The sequence below is a fragment of the Geotrypetes seraphini genome, chromosome 3 (assembly GCF_902459505.1).
Source record: "Geotrypetes seraphini chromosome 3, aGeoSer1.1, whole genome shotgun sequence".
Lineage (NCBI taxonomy): Eukaryota > Metazoa > Chordata > Amphibia > Gymnophiona > Dermophiidae > Geotrypetes > Geotrypetes seraphini.
In genome coordinates this window covers 306,769,933-306,788,619 of record NC_047086.1, presented here as the reverse complement: position 1 = coordinate 306,788,619, position 18,687 = coordinate 306,769,933, and the positions used below count along the sequence as shown (strand labels likewise).

The following is an 18,687-nucleotide window of genomic DNA, read 5'->3' as shown; positions in this document are numbered from 1 at the left end:
CGATATTCCTAAATGGACTTTATTTGAAAGAGTCAAAGTTCCAAAGGTACACCAAAATCATCCACATAAAATAATTTCATCCACATAAAAATAAATTCATCCACATAAAATAGGTTATCCATATAAAAGCCTTAAAGGACCTAGTCCGCTAGGGATACAGGACCCAACACGGTCCGCGTTTCGACAAAAAGTCTTCTTCAGGGGACCCTGGGGGGTCTTATAAAGGTGAATATGTGGGAAACAATTGTGTGGTGAACCGGAAGTGAGACACTGGCTTCATAAAAGTGTGTGTGTGAGGGGGTGGGGGAAATAGAGTCAGCAGAAGCAATTATCTAGACCCTCACACTCAATACTTAGTAGAAGATCTGATGAAATTGTCCTATGCCAGGTCCTTCCCTACAGCAAATATCTGCTTTGGGCAATTGAAATGCTGCCTGAATTTTACACAGTAGAGCAGTGCTTTCTGGTTTTATCTAACAAAATCTATAGCAACTCAGCAAAGTCAGGCTCCTACCTTGTTAAATTGAGTGCCACTAGCTGGCCCCCATTTGTGAGCTAAAAACTGAATCAGCTACTAGCATCATTTTAAAATTCATTTTTGAATGTTTGTATTATTTTATTTTAGGAATTGATTATCTTCATCCTGATCTTGCAACAAACTACGTAAGTATTCATTGTAACATGCACGTATTTCTATCGTTTGACTTTATTTTTATTCAAAAAAATCGCATGGCTCTCAAATAATACCATTGATGAATTAATCTATACTGAGTATGATAAAACTTAGAAAGAAACAAGAGCAGGAAGAACTGGGGAAAAGAGAACTCCAAAATTCTTGGTAGAATTTGGCTCAAATTTGGACTTTTCTTGGGAACCGGCTGTGGACTGAAACATTCTGTGAAACTGTACATATGGTAGAATGCAGTTGAGCTACTTATGCAAGCTGCTTTTTATAATGACACATACAGGGCTTCATGCCATAAAAGGTATCTCTTAGTTACTAGGAAAATGTGGAGTCAGACCTTAGCCTGAAATATCTTTTCCATCCTTTGTGAACCTTGATGAAAAAAAGGTCAATCTACTTTTCATATTCTGTGGCTATATTAAAGATATGGGTAATAATGATGCAAATTTAAATGATGAGAAAAAAAAAAAGAAATAAAAAAGATGTTATATATTTTTCTGCCACTGGGGGGAAAACCCCCCAAAACCTAAAACAAACAAACCTGGTTCCATATTCTGGCCCTAAGGTGGAAGAGAGCCAGTCAAAGTTGTGGGAGAACTCTATTCAATGCAGGACAATGCTGTTGTCCCATTGTTATAATTTGCATAAAGTCAATTCCTTTAAACAGTAATAGATAAAACTGCCTTCAATTAGAATTTTGTTTACTTTTATATGGCACCGGAGAAAAAGCAGGAGGGATGCCAACAAAAATGTTAAAACAGAGAAAAAAAAAAAAAAGCAGCATGGCACAGCCCCCCGCCTCCCACAAGGGACACCCGACCCGACCCCAAAGTTGGGAGCAGAGGGGGTGCTCGGTCCCTCCTGCTCTTAGGCCGCCCACTTATAGAATCAGCCCCTTAGTGCCTGACTTAGGTGATGGTATTTAAGCGAAGAAAACTTTGGCTTAAATTGGGTGCACCTAAAGTTAAGATGCCTAATGTTAGCGTGATTCTATACAGTGCACCTAACTTTTATAGAATCATGCTTAGCGCCATACTAGTTGGAGCCGATTTTTTGGATGGACTACATAGAATCGGGTCCTTACTGACTAAGGTTTAACACTACCAAGGAATCCCTCCTGAAACAGGTCCCCACTTGTAAAGATATTTTACCCAGACTTGCCAGGGCAATCTCTGCTGTCTAGCATTGGGGAGGAGGGGGGTGGGGAAGAGGGAGGAATGATCCCTGGTCAATTCTCTTCCATAGGCTGCTGGTATCAAGATGGTACAGACTGACCACTAGCTGTAGTGTCTTGATACTACCACTAGACATCAAACTGCCAAATTCTACCCATACTGCTAGAAACCAGAATTAGCCCCAGCAGAACTGGGTGTATCTTTAGAGGGTCAGGGGGCAGTGGGCTGTCTGTTGGGGTGGTGTGTTGAGGGACCCTCTGATCATGGGGTCTTTTCTAGAGGGTTTGGGGGTGGGTGCTGGAATTAGGATACCCTAAGCCTGTTAAGATATCTCCCGGGGCATCAGGCCTGATGACCCCCAGGCTCAAATCTAGTGTTATTTTTCATAAACAATGTAGCATGCAAATTTTATTTTACATAATAATGATATGGATTGAACAAGTTTGTATCTCTTGATTACTTGCGTTGTGGTAATCTAACATATCTTAAGAGCAAATAAGACATGATTATGCCAAACTGCAAAAATCTATTGGGTTTGATATTCAAAGTAATTTGACCAGCCAAAAACGGCTCCTGGCCTGTTAAAAACACCTATTTAGGGCCAGTCACTAATTTTCAGTGACATTAACTGGTTAGTGCTGCTAAAAATAACCAGTTGGCGCAAAACTAAAATTGGCTATTTTGGCAGAAATCTGGCGGCAGAGTCAGCACATGATATTCAGCACTTAACAGGCCAGGTTAAGTTTATGAAGAGGACCATATAAAAGTCAATCCTATCTTTATATTGTATCCCATAGCTGTTTAAGTGCTGAATATCGATAGCCGGCTCCAGAAACCTGGAAATTCAACATCGGTGATCAAACATGGCCTGGCATTGAATTTCAAGCTTTAAGGGTGGTGGCGGCAAGCAAAATGCTGATCGCCAATGGACGAATATCTGACCTTATATTATTTCCATAACACTTGTAAATGTGCCTCTAACAGCATAAAAATTTTTATCTGCTAAAACAACAGAATATTTAGGAAATCTGAGCAATTTGTATTATATTAAGTGTCGACACTGAGTTAAGAAAATAGCAACACTAAAAAAAAAAAGACTGAGGGTTCTTCAGAGACATCATTGAACAAAAAGCTAGGTTAACTATGCTTCGTATTGATTTGATATTTGAGCCTTCTTTTGAAGCAAGTAAGGTCTCTTGGGATTCATTGACTTCTACTGCTTGTTTTTTTCGTGAAGTCATCACAAGACTTTGCAATCTGTTGCTGAGAAAAATGATGAAGACATCACAAGCAGTGTCTTATATTTTCAAGGCAAACCAGCAGTCAGAGCAGATGGATCATATCAAAAAATATTTCTTTTGATGCAAATGCATTGCTAATTAGGAACAAATGAAGAAACATGCATAAAAAAGTAAACGTGGCACTGTCTGAATTACTATTTATTTACCTTAAATTTCAATATTACAAAAAAATAGGGAGTTATATTCATTTATGTACAGTTAAATGGTGCTGCTTGGCACAGTTGTCGGTCAACCGCTAGGTGCCATTTACAGAATCACGCACAGTGGACTTAGGCATCACTAGGCATTCTTGATATAGGCATGGCTCCATTAGGCCAGCTCTTCCCTTGGCCTCGGATGCCTAACGATGTTTAACTCAGCCGTACCTATTCTTAGCCCCTAACCACAGGCGTCGTTAGGTGTCCTTAAGTGTGGGAGGGTGTCTCCAATTAGCATGACAGGCTATTTTCAACCAGCCCCTGGGACTTCCCTATGCTGAGTCCTGCTTCTTCTGATGCAATTTCCTATGGGTGGGATGCGGCAGAGGAAAGAACCAGGGGCTGGGAGAAGGCAGCCTATCATATTGCTGCTGCCAGTGACCAATGTAAACTTTACAGAACTGCAGGGAAGTGAGAGAATAATGCCAAATCTTTGGGGAGGGGGATAGAGGGAGGAGTAATGGTGACTCAAGGGAAGCAGAAATACCCAACCCAGGGGGGAGGGGGAATGCCACCAAAGAAGTTGAAAACAAACCAATGAGAAGTGGGTTGGACAATGGATCTCTAATGAAGAACCAGGAGACTGAATAAGTAAATCAGTTTATTGTGTGAAATCTACAAAAGTTCAGACCCGACACGGCACCATGTTTCGGCATATAACATGCCTACCTCAGGGGTTACAAACACTCTGGGTAAGACCTCATACACCAATACAAGCAGGAAACTGATTAAACTTGTGAACTCACCAACCAAAGTTAAATTCCAAGTCTAAAGAAGTTGCCTCAGGGTATCACTATTCCTTGAGCTGGCTCTGATGACCAACCAGAAACTAAATTTGCAGAACACAGCTGACTTTTCAATTGATAGTTTGAACTGAACAGGTTTCCTGGAATAATCTGATGTTGAACTTCAACATCGGGCTCAGTTGGGCCTATATGTTGTTGAGGTTGGGATGGAGAGGAGATCAGGATCATGGGAGAAGAAGAGAGCATCTGTAAAACTGATTCCACTACCTAGAGCAGGGGTATCAAAGTCCCTCCTCGAGGGTTTTCAGAATTTCCCCAATGAATATGCATGACATCTATTTGCATGCACTGTTTTCATTGTATGCTAATAGATCTCATGCATATTCATTGGGAAAATCCTGAAAACCTGACTGGATTGTGGCCCTCGAGGAGGAACTTTGACACCACCCCTGACCTAGAGGTTAACATGGCACTGGCCTATATTCAGATCCGTGCTTGGTTAGCTTGGTGACTCAAGCTAAGATAGCCTTTTTACTGTCCTAACTTTAAACACTTAACTGTTTAGTAGTCTGAATTTTGCCGCTAACTAGTTAAGGTTTGAAAACCCGCTAGAAAATCAAGCTCTCAGAACAGTGTGTGATGTCCACAACTAGACTGTTATCAACCTGAATAGCGAGCTGTGCTCAAAAGACTGCTACTGACTTGTGTGCTGTGGTTACAGCTGGATTGTCACTGACCTGTTTTTGTCTCAGCCCCTGACGCAGCCACAGAGGGGGGCGAAAAATGGCCATGTCGGGCAATTGAGAATTGTCAGTGTTCGTTGTAATAAAACCATTTATATATTTTTATTCTGGTCTTCTGGTTTTGTTTTTGGACTAACTACTGTAATTAAGTACTGGCTCCACCCAGGTTCTGCCCAAGCACCAGCCTTGGACCACCCCAACACTAACAGGACAGTGCAGGGGCAATTAAGGTCTGATTCTATATATGGTGCCTAAAAATTAGATACTGACTAATGCAACACTAAGCATGATTGTATAAAAATTAGGCACACTTTATAGAATCATGTTTAGCACTGTCTAAGTGGCCTTAGGCATTTCTAGGCATACTATATTTAGGCAAACCCTATTTATGCCAGGGTTTTCTTGGCCTAAATGTGTGTGCCTAAGTTAAGTTCAAACCAGGAGCCTACATGCAAAACACACCCTAACCATTCCTACTTTGTGATAGGCGCCTATCAAGTTAAGTATCTAACATCCAATTAAGTACAATTTACATCAGTTACAAGATGCTAATTGTTAATTATCAGTGCCAATTAAGTCTAATTAACAATTAAGTTAGGCACCTTTCCAAAAATACAAAAACCAGGGAACACGCAATGAAATTACATGGGAATACAGTGGAACCTTGGTTTATGAGCATAATTTGTTCCAGAAGCATGCTCGTAAACCAAAATACTCGTATATCAAAGCGAGTTTCCCCATAGGAACTAAGGGAAACTCGCTTGATTCGTTCCCACCCACCCCATACCTCGATGCCAGCGGCACTGCTCTACCCCTACAAGAACTGGCATTGCTCCCCCCGCTCATGAAGGCCCCTGCGTGATCCGCCATCCCACCCCCGCTCGTGTCGCCCCTCCCCCCGCGTGATCCACCATCCCCCGCACGTGGCGTCCCCCTGCGATTGGCACCCCCTCCCACTCGCGTCACGCCCCCCTCCACCGCGATCCGGAATCCCCCAGGCACCCACCCACCCACCTGATCACATTCCTTACCCCCATTTGGCACCGGCACCAACGCACAGGACATGCCGGTGCCCGAAGATCTGCCTTCTTCTTTGCGCTGGGCCTTGAGCATCTACGCATGCTCAAGGCCTTCGTGTTCCCGTTCCCTCCGAGATTCTTGGAGATCCGAGAATCTCAGAAAGAACGGGAACCCGAAGGCCTTGATCATGCGCAGATGCTCAAGGCCCAGCGCAAAGAAGAAGGCAGATGTTCTGTGCGTTGGTGCCAGTGCCAAATGAGGGTAAGGAATGTGATCGGGTGAGTGGGTGGGTGCCTGGGGGATGCCGGATCACGGCGGGGGGGGGGAGTGTGTGACGCGAGCAGGGAGTGCGCGGGGGGCACTCGTAAATCGAGGCATGTTCGGTTTCCGAGGCGCCCATTTTATGAATATTTTGCTCATCTTGCAAAACACTTGCAAACCGCTGCACTCGTAAACCGAGGTACCACTGTACTTTTAAATCAAATAGGAGGAAATATTTTTTTTACTCAAACAATAGTGGCTAGAATAGCTAGTTTTAAGAAAGGTTTGGACAAGTTCCTGGAGGAAAAGTCATAGAAACATAGAAACTTGATGGCAAATAAAGGCCAAATGGCCCATCCAGTCTGCCCATCCGAAGCAACCACTATTTCCTCCTCTCTCTAAGAGATCCCATGTGCCAGACCTACACTTTCTTGAATTCAGACACAGTCTTGTCTCCACCATCTCTACCAGGAGACTCTTCTACACATTTACCATCCTTTCTGTAAAAATGTATTTTCTTACTCTTGAGCCAATCACCTCTTAACTTCATCCTATGCCCTCTCATTCCGGAGCTTCCTTTCAAATGAAAGAGACTCGCCTCATGTGCATTTATGCCATATAGGTATTTAAACATCTCTCAAGAATAAGAATAATAGCAAAATATAAATCCAAAAAAGAAGAAAAAATGTTATTAGCCAAGTGGTGGGAGTGCCTCCTGAAAAAACATTTAATTCAAGTGGAGAAAAAGCCTCAACCTTGTGTAATATGCAGATGGCAACCCAATGAGTTTTTAGCCTTTCTAATTCTGTATCATAGGCAAAAAACTCCACAATTCTTCAAAAATGTAATTTTTCAAAAACGGGAAATCATCCCACCACTGTGCACAGGGAAAAGGAAAAAGAACAAGAGATAAAATTACACTTATTTTCATAGATGTCAACAATCAGAACAAAATGCCCGATCCAACGCGTCAATCTTCCTGCTATAGCGAACACAGCATTGGGGTGAAGACAAGGAAATATTTCTTAATATCCAATGCCTGATCCAACGCGTCGATCTTCCTGCTATAGTGAACACAGCATTGAGGTGAAGACAAGGAAATAGATCTTAATATCCAACAAAGTTATTGTTTTGCCGAGTGGCTGCTTCAGGGAAACTTGAATCTCCCGTTCTCTCCTGCTCCGTTCACAATTTGGCTTCAGAATGGTGTCCAGATTAAAACTCCGTGCCTCATGACATCACTTCCGCTGGAACCCAAAAAGATCCTCATGAGGCATGGAGTTTTAATCTGGGCGCCATTCTGAAGCCAAGTCGTGAACGGAGCAGGAGAGAACAGGAGTTTTAAGTTTCCCTGAAGCAGCCACTCAACGAAACAAGAGCCTTGTTGGATATTAAGATCTATTTCCTTGTCTTCACCCCAATGCTGTGTTTGCTATAGCAGGAAGATTGACGCGTTGGATCGGGCATTTTAAACCGTTTGGTGACATCTATGAAGATAAGTGTAATTTTGTCTCTTGTTCTTTTTCCTTTTCCCTGTGCACAGTAGTGGGATGATTTTCCGTTTTTGAAAAATTACATTTTTGAAGAATTGTGGAGTTTTTTTGCCTATGATATAGAATTAGAACGGCTAAAAACTCATTGGGTTGCCTTCTGCATATTACACAAGGTTGAGACTTTTTCTCCACTTGAATTAAATGGTTTTCCAGGGGGCACTCCCACCACTTGGCTAATAACATTTTTTCTTCTTTTTTGGATTTAAACATATCTCATATCTCATATCTTCCCTCTCCCATCTTTCCTCCAAAGTATACATATTGAGATCTTTAAGTCTGTCCCCATACGCCTTATGATAAAGATCACCAACCATTTCAGTAGCCTTCCTCTGTACCAACTCTATCCTGTTTATTTCATTTTGAAGGTGCGGTCTCCAGAATTGTACACAATATTCTAAATAAGGTCTCACCAGAGTCTTATACAGGGGCATCAATACCTCCTTTTTCCTACTGGCCATACTTCTCCCTATGTACCCTAGCATCCTTCCAACTTTTGCCATTGCCTTTTCAACCTATTTGGCTACCATAAGATCATCACATTCTATCACACCCAAGTCCTGCTCCTCTTCCGTGGACAAAAGTTCTTCAGCCCCCAAACTGTACTGTTCCCTCAGGTTTCTGCAGCCCAAATGCATGACCTTGCATTTCTTAGAATTAAATCTTAGCTGCCAAATTTCAGACCATTCTTCAAGCTTTGCTAGGCAGTCCATAGTCTGTTATTGAGACAGACATGGGGGAAGCCATGATAGCATGGAATGTTGCTACTATTTAGGTTTCTGCCAGGTACTGTGACTTGGATTGGCCACTGTTGGAAACAGCAGACTGGGCTAGATTGATCATTTGTCTGACCCAGTAAGGGTGTTCTTATGTTCTTTTGCCTACATCGGCTAGGTGCACCGATATAGGTACCTAACCTTAGGCGGACTATATAGAATTTGCCTGTTAGAGCTGATATTCAGTGGCAATGTTTGTTTAAGTACCTCTGAATATCAGTGGTTAAGTAAGAACTGGGCTTTTCTGCCCAGTTAAATAGCTTTGAAAAAGGATCGGTATATGTATATTTTAAAGAATTAGCCAATCCATGCAGCCATAAAATTTCTACACACAGCAGCTTCCATGTTTAATCAGTGGTGTTTCTAAAATCTTTACTTACACATTAAAAGGGATTTATTTTTCCCTACCATCTCCCTCTGTTTCATCTTCTTTCTCTGCATGTGCAGACAGTTTATAGATATAAAATTTCTGGCAATGAACAATTTATGTAGATAATCTGTCCTTGCATCTGCAGGTGAAAAAAAGGACACAGATGAAGCAGAAAGAGGCAAAGCTGCTGGCAGGAGAAGCAGCAAAGTTGGGATGAGTTCCCAGGTCCTGCTAGACATAGAAAAGGCAGAGTTGCCAACAGATGAAGTTTGAAGGCTGGCAGATATCCCTAGGCCCCGTTAGCCAAAAAATGCAGCACCTCCTCTAGATGGACCCCCTGTGCCTAGTAGAGATCCACCAGACTGCAGCTGCTAATAAAAAAAAAAAAAAAGAAAGACAATCAGGAAGGAGATAGTAAGTATAAAAGCTTAAAGAGTTGGAGGAGAGGTGGAGAGAGTATGCAGAAAGCTGGAAAAGGACAAAATAGAGAGAAAGAGCAATGAGATGATCAGGAGGTAGATGTGAAGATGGAGACAGTTAAGAACATGAGTCTGTGGAAGAGTAGGAGGGGAGGCGTGAAAAGAGATAAGGCAGAGCTGGTGCTAGATATAATAATAATAATAATTTATTTTCTTATATACCACCCAACTAGCAGTTCTGGGCAGTTCACAACAGAAAAAACTGAATCATTTCAGCAAAAAGTACAATTTCATAATATCATAATAACACTGCTACATACATCAATCAAATATAACATTGGTTAAAATATAGTTCCAAACTATTATTATCAATTAAAACATAAGATAAAAATTTTTTTTAAAAGATAAAAAAAACCTTATCGTGAATATAAAATCAACTTCTTGTTTATCAAATAAGTGAGTTTTTAATGATTTCCTAAATGTAAAGTAAGAGTAGGTTTGAGCCATCAACGGATTTAACCAGGCGTTCATCTTCCCAGCCTGATATTCCAGTGTCTTGTCCAAAAAAGTCTTGTAACGGCAGGCCTTTGGGGTAGGGAAGATGAACATATCTGAGTTTCTGGTACATTTTGAATAAGACAGTTTCAAATAGGAAACCAGATAAGAGGGCAATAATCCAAAAAGTGCTTTATAACAAATACACCCAAACTTGAAGAACACTCTTGCCCCAAATGGCAACCAGTGCAGCTTGGCATAAAAAGGACTGATATGATCATATTTTTTAAGACCAAAAATCAGATGAACAGCAGCATTCTGAATTAATCGGAGTCTTATATATGGAGCCCAGGGCTGATGCTAGGGAGGAGGCCCCCAAAGCTTGTTTGCAGGTTGCCCAATTTAAGGCAGTATAGCCCACCCTCTGAGGGAGAAACCCCGGCTTTCTCTAATTTGTGTAGTTGTAAGTCAACCGAGAGTCCGTGACTGGGATGCCTCTCAGAGGAACAGGAAACTACAGAAGACAACACTTCCCCCACAAAAGCAATGCGAAGAACAGAAGAAAATACTAAGTACATTATTCAAAATGTGACTGAAGATGTTGGAGAATCAATATGTGATATTGTGACATAATTTTGAAACTCAGGAGCCACACAAGAATAAAGTATGTCAGTTAAATTTTCTGCACTGAGTTGTTAAAAAAACTAACTAAGCATTGTTACAACCTTACCATTACAAATCCAACCCTAAAGGTCAGTTTCTATAGATTAAGATGCAAAATGGTAACTTTACAATGTCAAAAATATTTTAATTTCAAACAATTCTCAACTTAAGTAGCAATTTTCTCCTTCAACATTTTTTATAAATACATTTAGCTAAGCAGCATCTAGATTTAAAAATTATCCCTAGAATATTTGGCCCAGCTGACTGCAAACATTCATAAGCTGATAATAATTCAAGTCTCTTTATAGGTGTTCCAAAAATCTTTGTTCAGTGTCTTCCAGCTTTCTTGAATGATCTTCTTGTTTCATTTGTCTTGACTTTAATTCTTCTTTATCTTCCCTTAAACCCAGCTTAATTCAAAATAAGTGGATACTTCCAGAGTGTGTGAACTCTAATAGAGTGCCTGCCTATGTCAGGATACCTGGACTAGGGATTCTGGGTAATTTAAATAAATATAAAAATTCCATGACTGGATTTCCTTACTAGCTTTTGCACTGAGATCTCTATACTTTCTGAGGAAGAGGTTTGAATTCTTCAGCTCAGGAACTCATTCAGAACTCTTCAGTGACTGTCAGGAACTCATTCAGAAATCACACACTTCACACACACTCAATTTAACTTCCGCCCACGGCCCCCCCCCCCACCCCACCCCCCTTTTTACAAAACTGCAAAATCAGTGTTTAGCACAGACCGGTGCGCTGAATGCTCTGCGCTGCTCCCGACACTCATAGGAACTCTATGAGTGTCAGGAGCAGTGCAGAGCATTCAGCGTCAGCCGGCACTAAAAACCACTTTTATAGTTCTGTAAAAGGGGAAGCTTTCTGAGGTAAATCTCAATTAACCCCATCTATTAAATAAATGGGAAAGTATCACAGATAGCTGATGTCTGTGTCTTAATATTTCCCTAAAATTCAAAGCTCCAGAGCTTCTAAAACTTCAATGTTTTTTTCCAGGATCAATTACCTTAAAATGTGTTGAAACTAATCAGCTCTTCAAGATGATTTTTTTTTTTTTTCCAGGGAAATAACCTTATCTATACCCCAGCAAAGTCTCTCTGACGGTTCCTACCTTGAAAAGGAAAAAAAATAAAATGCTTTTTTTCTAACTCCAAATCCCTTCTTTCTTACATCATATATTCTAACTAGTCTTTAAGCCCGTTACATTAACGGGCTAGAATAGATGTGTGTGTCTGGCTTTTTTTCTTTCTCTCTCTTTCTCTCTCTCCTTGGCCACTTTCTGTCTGTCTGTCTTTCTTTCTTTCTGTCTCTCTCTCTCTCCTTGGCCGCTGTCTGTTTGTCTTTCTTTCATTCTTTCTGTCTCTCTCTTTCCTCAGCTGTCTACCACCACCACCCCTTACCTGTTCCCCCTGTCCATCAGTAGGCCTTCTCCCTGCCTTTTACCTCCCCCCCTGTCCAGCAGCACCCCTTACCTGATCCGCCTGTCCAGTAGTATCCCTTCTCCTTTCCCTGCTCCCCCTATCCAGCATCCGCTAGCCCAGGCAGCTTTTGCTAGGCTGGCTCACTTTGCATTATCAAAGTGGGCCGGCCTAGCAAATGCCCTGCGGCTGCTGCATTTTCTGGTTCGGGGGTGAGAAGAGGCGTCCCGGCAGTGGCAGTGCAGGAGTCAAACCGCCACCGCAGCTCAAATCTCTCCACACGACGCAAGCCATCACGATCTGCCCCATATGCCGCAAATTGAATTCAGCACGGAGGCAGACAGCACGGTGGCAGTGATCACGAAACCCTAAGCACGCATGCGCGCACTTAGGGTTTTATAATAGAAGATGTTTATTATACTTTGTGACCAGTCAGACCCAGGGCCTGCCAAGGTCCCATTTAAGCCAGGGAAAAATGTAAGAATTAAAACACGGAAGGGAAATTCCAAGAGCTCCCAGGATTATGTTTCAGGAGATAATGCCATTGACCACCAGAGGGAGCTGGATTCATCTGAGGAGGAAGTAGGTGAGCTTTATTCGAGTCACCACCGGGGGAGCTCAAGAGGCCCCTGGACTTCTGCTGACTCACTCAGATCAGGCCACACCCCTAGGGTATGTAAGCCAGCAGTGGCATTCAAACCAGCAGGCCGGTTAGGGAGGAAGTTCAGTCCTTGCCTCCCTAAAGATCCACCTGGACCAAACAGGAGCAACAACCCTATGCCAATGGAGCTGACAGAGGCTGGGCAAGATGAGGACTTGCCACTTTTGAATGGAGAGCCTATGGACTGTCAAGAAGCTGGTGCAGGTTGTGAAGCTAATTACCCTGAGTCTATGCAGGTGGACTTGGCCTCAAGCTACAAACAGTGAGTTTGAATTTTTGGGAACTGTTTGCTGTGTGTTTTTTTTTATGTTGGTTTTGAGGAAGCTAGGAGTGTGTGGGGAGAGGTTTTATTTTCACTCTGGGTGGGATTTTGAAAGCCAGTTTTGTGGCTGTATTTTGACAAAACCTGTACACTCTCCTTTCCTGGCAGTCATAAATGTTGCCAGAGGCTTTCCTCATTTTTTCTTAAGGACTGAGAAATGTGGAAACTATTATCCTGAACTGCCTTTTGATTTACTGAATTACCTGCTTTGGAGCAGGCAGTGCTTAGCTCTGTGGAGAGCTGGGGTCTCAAGAAGCAATTGGGACCTTATTTAGGAGTGAAAGAAAGTTTTGAACTTTATTTTTGGACTGTTTTATTTTTCTTGCCATTTTGACAATATTTCTGTAATGCTGTGTGAAATCCTGACCAATGTTGTGAAAGTTTAATGAAATACTTACCTGCATGAAGGATGAAGTAAAAAGAACTATTTATATAATCTACTACCATTGTTGGAACTTTATTTTTCTTGGCTTTAACTCTGATTACTGCTGAGAATCCAGTCCTGCAGGGTGACTCCATGCCGGGTCACACGCTGGTGTACTGTTTATGTCAACCACTGGGATTGCTATAGAGCCCAGCCCTGGGCTATAGTGGTGGTGACAACTTGTTCAAACACTTTTTCATTGCTTAATACCCCTTAATAGTCAGTCAGTCACACACCCAGACAAACAGCAGCTCCCCAGAAACTCAACTGCTCTTTTTTCAGTGTCCTTTGCTCTTCGTCAACTGTTTCTGCGCTAGAGACCCTTACAGAGCAAGACAGCCAATCAGGATATAGCTTTCAAAAGCATTCAAACATATGAACATTCCATATCCTATTTTTTCTAAAAATTACACTTCTCCCTCCGTATTAGCTGTGATAGGGGATTAACAGACCTGCAAGTACAGAAAAACTGAATAACTTTTTCATATGTTATTCGTTGTTTTCTATTAAAAACCATCGTGAATATGGTGAAACCGCAAATAACATAGTGGGAGACCTGGCCTGTTCCTGAAGGAGAGGCAAAACAAAATGAAGAAAGTGCTGGGAATCAGCTATTTTTTTGTAAACACTTGAAATCAGAGATTTCTCTATGCAAGCTGATGTAATTGGGGAGAGGAGTCAGCAAGCTAAAAACCATAATTGAAACCGCGAATGCTGAAACCATGAATATGGAGGGAGTAGTGTAATACTTTAAAATTTGGGGAGGTTTATTTCTTTAAAACACTCTAAAACAGATTATGAACTAGTGCTAACCCGATTCCTTTCAAAATTAGCAATTTTAGGGGCCCCAGACCTTAAAATAGGATCTTTTTTGCTTCCAGCATTTTGCAATTAATTGAAGCTTATTTAAAGGTATAGTCCACATCAGTAACATCTTCTAATCTGTGAAATATATATTTTTTATTTTTAAACCATCAGGGACATATTTATTAAAGAATATTGGAAGCAGGTGTCAGTGTAGGTATCCTTGAACACTACTGAGCATGCTCTGCATAATGGCCATTTCTAATCTTTTCTCCTTGCTCTCCCTCACCTCCCCCAGTCACACATGAAAGATTGTACAACTGTGGGAGTAATTGCAGCTCACCTATGCTGCCAATTTTTTAGGTCTTCCAGGCCCCCTTCCTGCTGCAGTGTTAATTTTTAATTAAAAATATTAAAATAGGGCTTCCCCAAGCCCAGTTCTGCTCTTCCTGGCCCTGGTTAAAAAACAAGCTCACCACGCATGTGCGAGCCTGCGATTCTCTGAGGTGGCCCAACAATGCCAGCACCTCCTGCTCTTCCTGGACACTTCTACAGGCCAGCCAAACACCCAACCTGCCTTCCAGCTTTTCCTTTCAGCCTTCTTGACCCTTCCTGCAGCCCCCTAATGACATGATTCACATCTCTTCATGTCTGCCGTAAGGAACATGGCAAATACCAGCCCCCAGCCCCAACAACATCCAGAGTCCAGGAAAAACCCCTCCCAACAAGTACTTTAACCCTGGTTACAGCAGCATAAGGATTCCAAGTGTCATGAGGACCAAGGACAATTACCCTGTTTGCCTACCCATAACACCGGCCCTGGGAAAAAGTAAATGGTTGGGGGAAGAGAGAGAAGGATGCTATAACATAACAGATAACTTCTATTCCGCATAACCTTGTAAGTTCTATGCGATGAACAAAGTTTTTTAAGAAAAAATGTAATCATTAAGAATAATCATTATTTAGGGAACAAATACGCTTTCAATTTGGGTGGGGGGGGGGGTCAATATTCAGCATGCTTTTCATGGACTGGAGATGTTGGGCTAGCTGCTGATATTCAGTGGCCCTTAACTAGGCAGTGTTGTTGAATATCTGCTCTGACCACTGCAATACTGTCCAGTTAGTGCATAGGCGGTCCATGAGGAGCCAGCAATTATACAGGCGCCAGCCTTCTTCAGTGCCAGTGCCCACATAGCTAAACAGGCATAGGGTTGCCATATGGCTCCAGAAAAAGAAGGATAGATTGAGACATCCAGGTTTTACTTCCATTGCTTTCAAGAAAAGTGTGGAGTAACTCGTAAGTTTCATGGCTCCACATCATTCTCTTCTTGGTTGGGATGAGAACTTTTCAGCATCCCCTCGTATTTTAACTCTTCCGTCTTATTTCTTATGCTTCTGGCATTTGCATACAGACATTTCAAACAATATTTGGTCTTCCTATTTACAACATAGATAATTTGCAATCTTTAGAATCAGTCTGCTCTGTATTTAAGGACACCTGGTCTACTATAGTCTCTTTTGTAATCTATGTTTCCTAATGTTCCCTAATGTGTTGATATATTTTGACACCTTGTTCTGAAGAATGCTCTTTTGAGCAACTGACAGCCTTCCCCCAGTTTCTAGTTGAAAAGCTGCTCTGTCTCCTTTTTAAGGGCCCTTTTAACAAATCCACAGTAGTGAGTCCTAGTGTAGCAAATGCGATGCAGCCCAATAGAAATTGAATGGACTGTATTGCATTTGCCACGCAGGAATTTTTACCATCGTTTTGTAGAAGGGGACCTAAATGTTGATGTCAGCAGCCTGGTTCCACCTGGTTAAAGTAGAGCCCATCTTTGCTTAATAATTTCCCCCTTCCCCAGAATGTCTCTCAGTTCCTAACAAATCTAAAACCCTTCTCCCTGCACCATTGCCTCATCCACACATTGAGAATCCAGAGCTCTGCCTGTCTCTTGGGTCCTTCACATGGAATGTGGAGCACTTCTGATAATGCTACCCTGGAGTACAGACAGTGGCAGCTGATTGACACTGAAGGAGATTAAGCAACACATGTAGGCAATTACCTCCAGGTTCTGTAACCGGCGCCCATGTCAGCTGATCGTGTGTCAATCACTTGACAGCACCGGTTACAGAATCACACCTGATTCAGCTAAGATAGGCGGCTGAAATGTAGGCCTGGAAAACCCTGGCCTATATTTCAGCTGCCTATTTTTGCCACCACGGGATCCTAAAGCTATCCCACAGCTGCTATAAGCTGATTGCGGCTGGAATATTTATCCCTTCTGCCGGATTTTCAGTTAAGGTACGGGGTTGTGGAGGGTGAGGGAGTCAGGGGTGTCAGGGTGGGGTGGGGGTGGTTCGGGTGGGTATCAGGGGTGTTAGGGTGTTGGAGTGGGGGTTCAGGGAGGTGTTAGGGATGGGGTGTTGGAAGTTTGGGGATATAAGAACAGGGTATTGGAGATTTAGGGAGTCCAGGTGGGGTGTCGGTGTGAGGTGTTGGGGGATGTTCTCAGGCAGGAGCGAGTGGGCATCCCTCCTGCTGATTTTGGGTAGGAGGTTGTGGGTGTCAGGAGAAGGGAGTGGGCATCCCTCCTGCCAATTGGGGGAGGTCTCTGTCCACTACAGCCAGCTCAGCTGATCATGGTTGGGGAATTCCCCCAGTCTGCTGGACTCCCTAAAGCCACGGCTTCAGGGAGTACTGCCAGCTCAGCTGATTGAGGATAAATTCCCCTGCTACAATCAGCTGTGGTCTGGCTTTAGGATCCCGCAGCATCATAGATAGGTGGCTGAAATGTAGGCTAAGGTTTTCTGGGTCTACAGTATATTGCAGCTGCCTACCTTGGCGTGAATCATGACTAGATAGCCACCTGATGCCACTTCTGGCATTGACCATGCCTACTTTGGCCTAAAGTGACTACCTAGTCACAATTACGGTGCCTTTTATGTAGGCATAGGTAGGCATTTAAACCTTGCCACTTTTGCCATTTTTATGTGAAATCTGTTTTTATTAAGCAACAACCAGATCACAAAGACACAGCAGGGCAAAAACATTTCAAATATAGAAAACAGAACTCCCTACCCCCAAGAGGACTGGACTCTGATGTCCTCTCAGGTTACATAGTATCCCAACCCCCCCTACCCCCCCCAAAAACCCCACCCAACACCCCACACCCCCCAACCCCACCCCCCCAAATCAGACAGGCGGGATAGAATATGCATGTAGGCTATTCAAGATACGACTGCGCACCCGGGGAGACAAACTGTCCAAATAAGGAGTCCAAATGTGCACAAAGTCTCTGCTCCGACGGCGAGAGGAAGAAGCCAGGAGGGCCTCCCATCCAAGAAGGGCATGTAATTTATTCCGCCAATACCAAAAGAAGGGAGGAACCTCCGCCAGCCAAAAATTCAAGATACATTTTTTCCCCAAAATATAACATTTGCTCAAAAACAATTTCTCCGCAGATGTGTACATAGAAAACAAGGAAAAATGAGCAAATAACATATGATTAACAGAAACAGGAACAGAAACTCGCAAGAGACCCTGAAGAAAGGAAGCCAGGGCCCCCCAAAAGACTTTTGCCATTTTTAACAACATTTTTTCAATTAAAGTAACCTAAGTTTGGGCGCCTATTTAAAATTTCACCCTTAGTTGTAAATGAAGATTCATGAAAGACACCCCTAATTGATCTGATCATTGTGAAGTGTCTACAAGCATAATCTAAAGCTTTTGCAAGATGCCAAATATATGGCCTGCCTGAGGGAATTCCCTCCAAACTATTTTTACAGGAGAAGCTACAATTCTGTTTGGAGATATAGTAAGAATATAAATCTCAGACTAAAACTTGAAAGATCAATAAAATGACGATGTCACAAATATCCTTCAGTTATAGTCTTTGTAATTTACAGCTAGTGCCAGCTACAATAGAAGTTATTTGCCAGGCTTTATCTCTTTGATAGGATTATCCAAAAAGCAACTGCAAAGCTCTTGAATCCTTTTGCTTTTGCACACAGTTTAGAGGTAAAATTGGCTTATGTCTTATAGATAGTCTTCTGCCTAAGATACTGGAACTCCAGAAAACCAAGGCCTAGATTCTCTAAAAGTTGCGTTAAGAACTGACAGGCCGATTTTAAAAAAGCGAGTCATTCTGCAAAAAATGCTCATGCAAAGGAGGCTGGCATAGAGTACTGCCACCAAGAAACACTCCTCCAACACCCCCCCTCGACAGCAGGAGAGATGCCCGATCTCTCCCGCTGCCAAGAAACACCCACCGGCAGTGGGAGATGGTCTTACCACAAACTCCACAGGGCAAGCTGGAAATAAAATGATGCAAATGTACTGAGTCTTTGTTAAAGCAGCACAGATAAGACCTGGGTCAAGATGTCTTCCCCTCCTACTTGAGCTGCACAGCACCCTCACTCGCAGCATATGACAGTAAAATGATCTACAACAGTGGTTCCCAACCCTGTTCTGGAGGACCACCAGGCCAATCGGGTTTTCAGGCTAGCCCTAATGAATATGCATGGGGCAGATTTGCATGCCTGTCACATCCATTGTATGCAAATCTCTCTCATACATAGTGGTCCTCCAGGACAGGGTTGGGAACCACTGATCTACAACATTGGAGCTGTCTAACTCTATCTGA

General features: G+C 42.6%; 1 protein-coding gene across 1 annotated transcript in view; it reads left to right on the top strand.

The window, feature by feature from the left end:
• Window positions 1-18,687, top strand: part of PCSK2 (proprotein convertase subtilisin/kexin type 2) — a 284,701-nt gene that overhangs the window by 159,588 nt on the left and 106,426 nt on the right. The window contains exon 5 of the mRNA XM_033939434.1: window positions 626-663. Coding sequence (XP_033795325.1) covers window positions 626-663 — 38 coding nt within the window. The remainder of the gene's footprint in view (window positions 1-625; window positions 664-18,687) is intronic.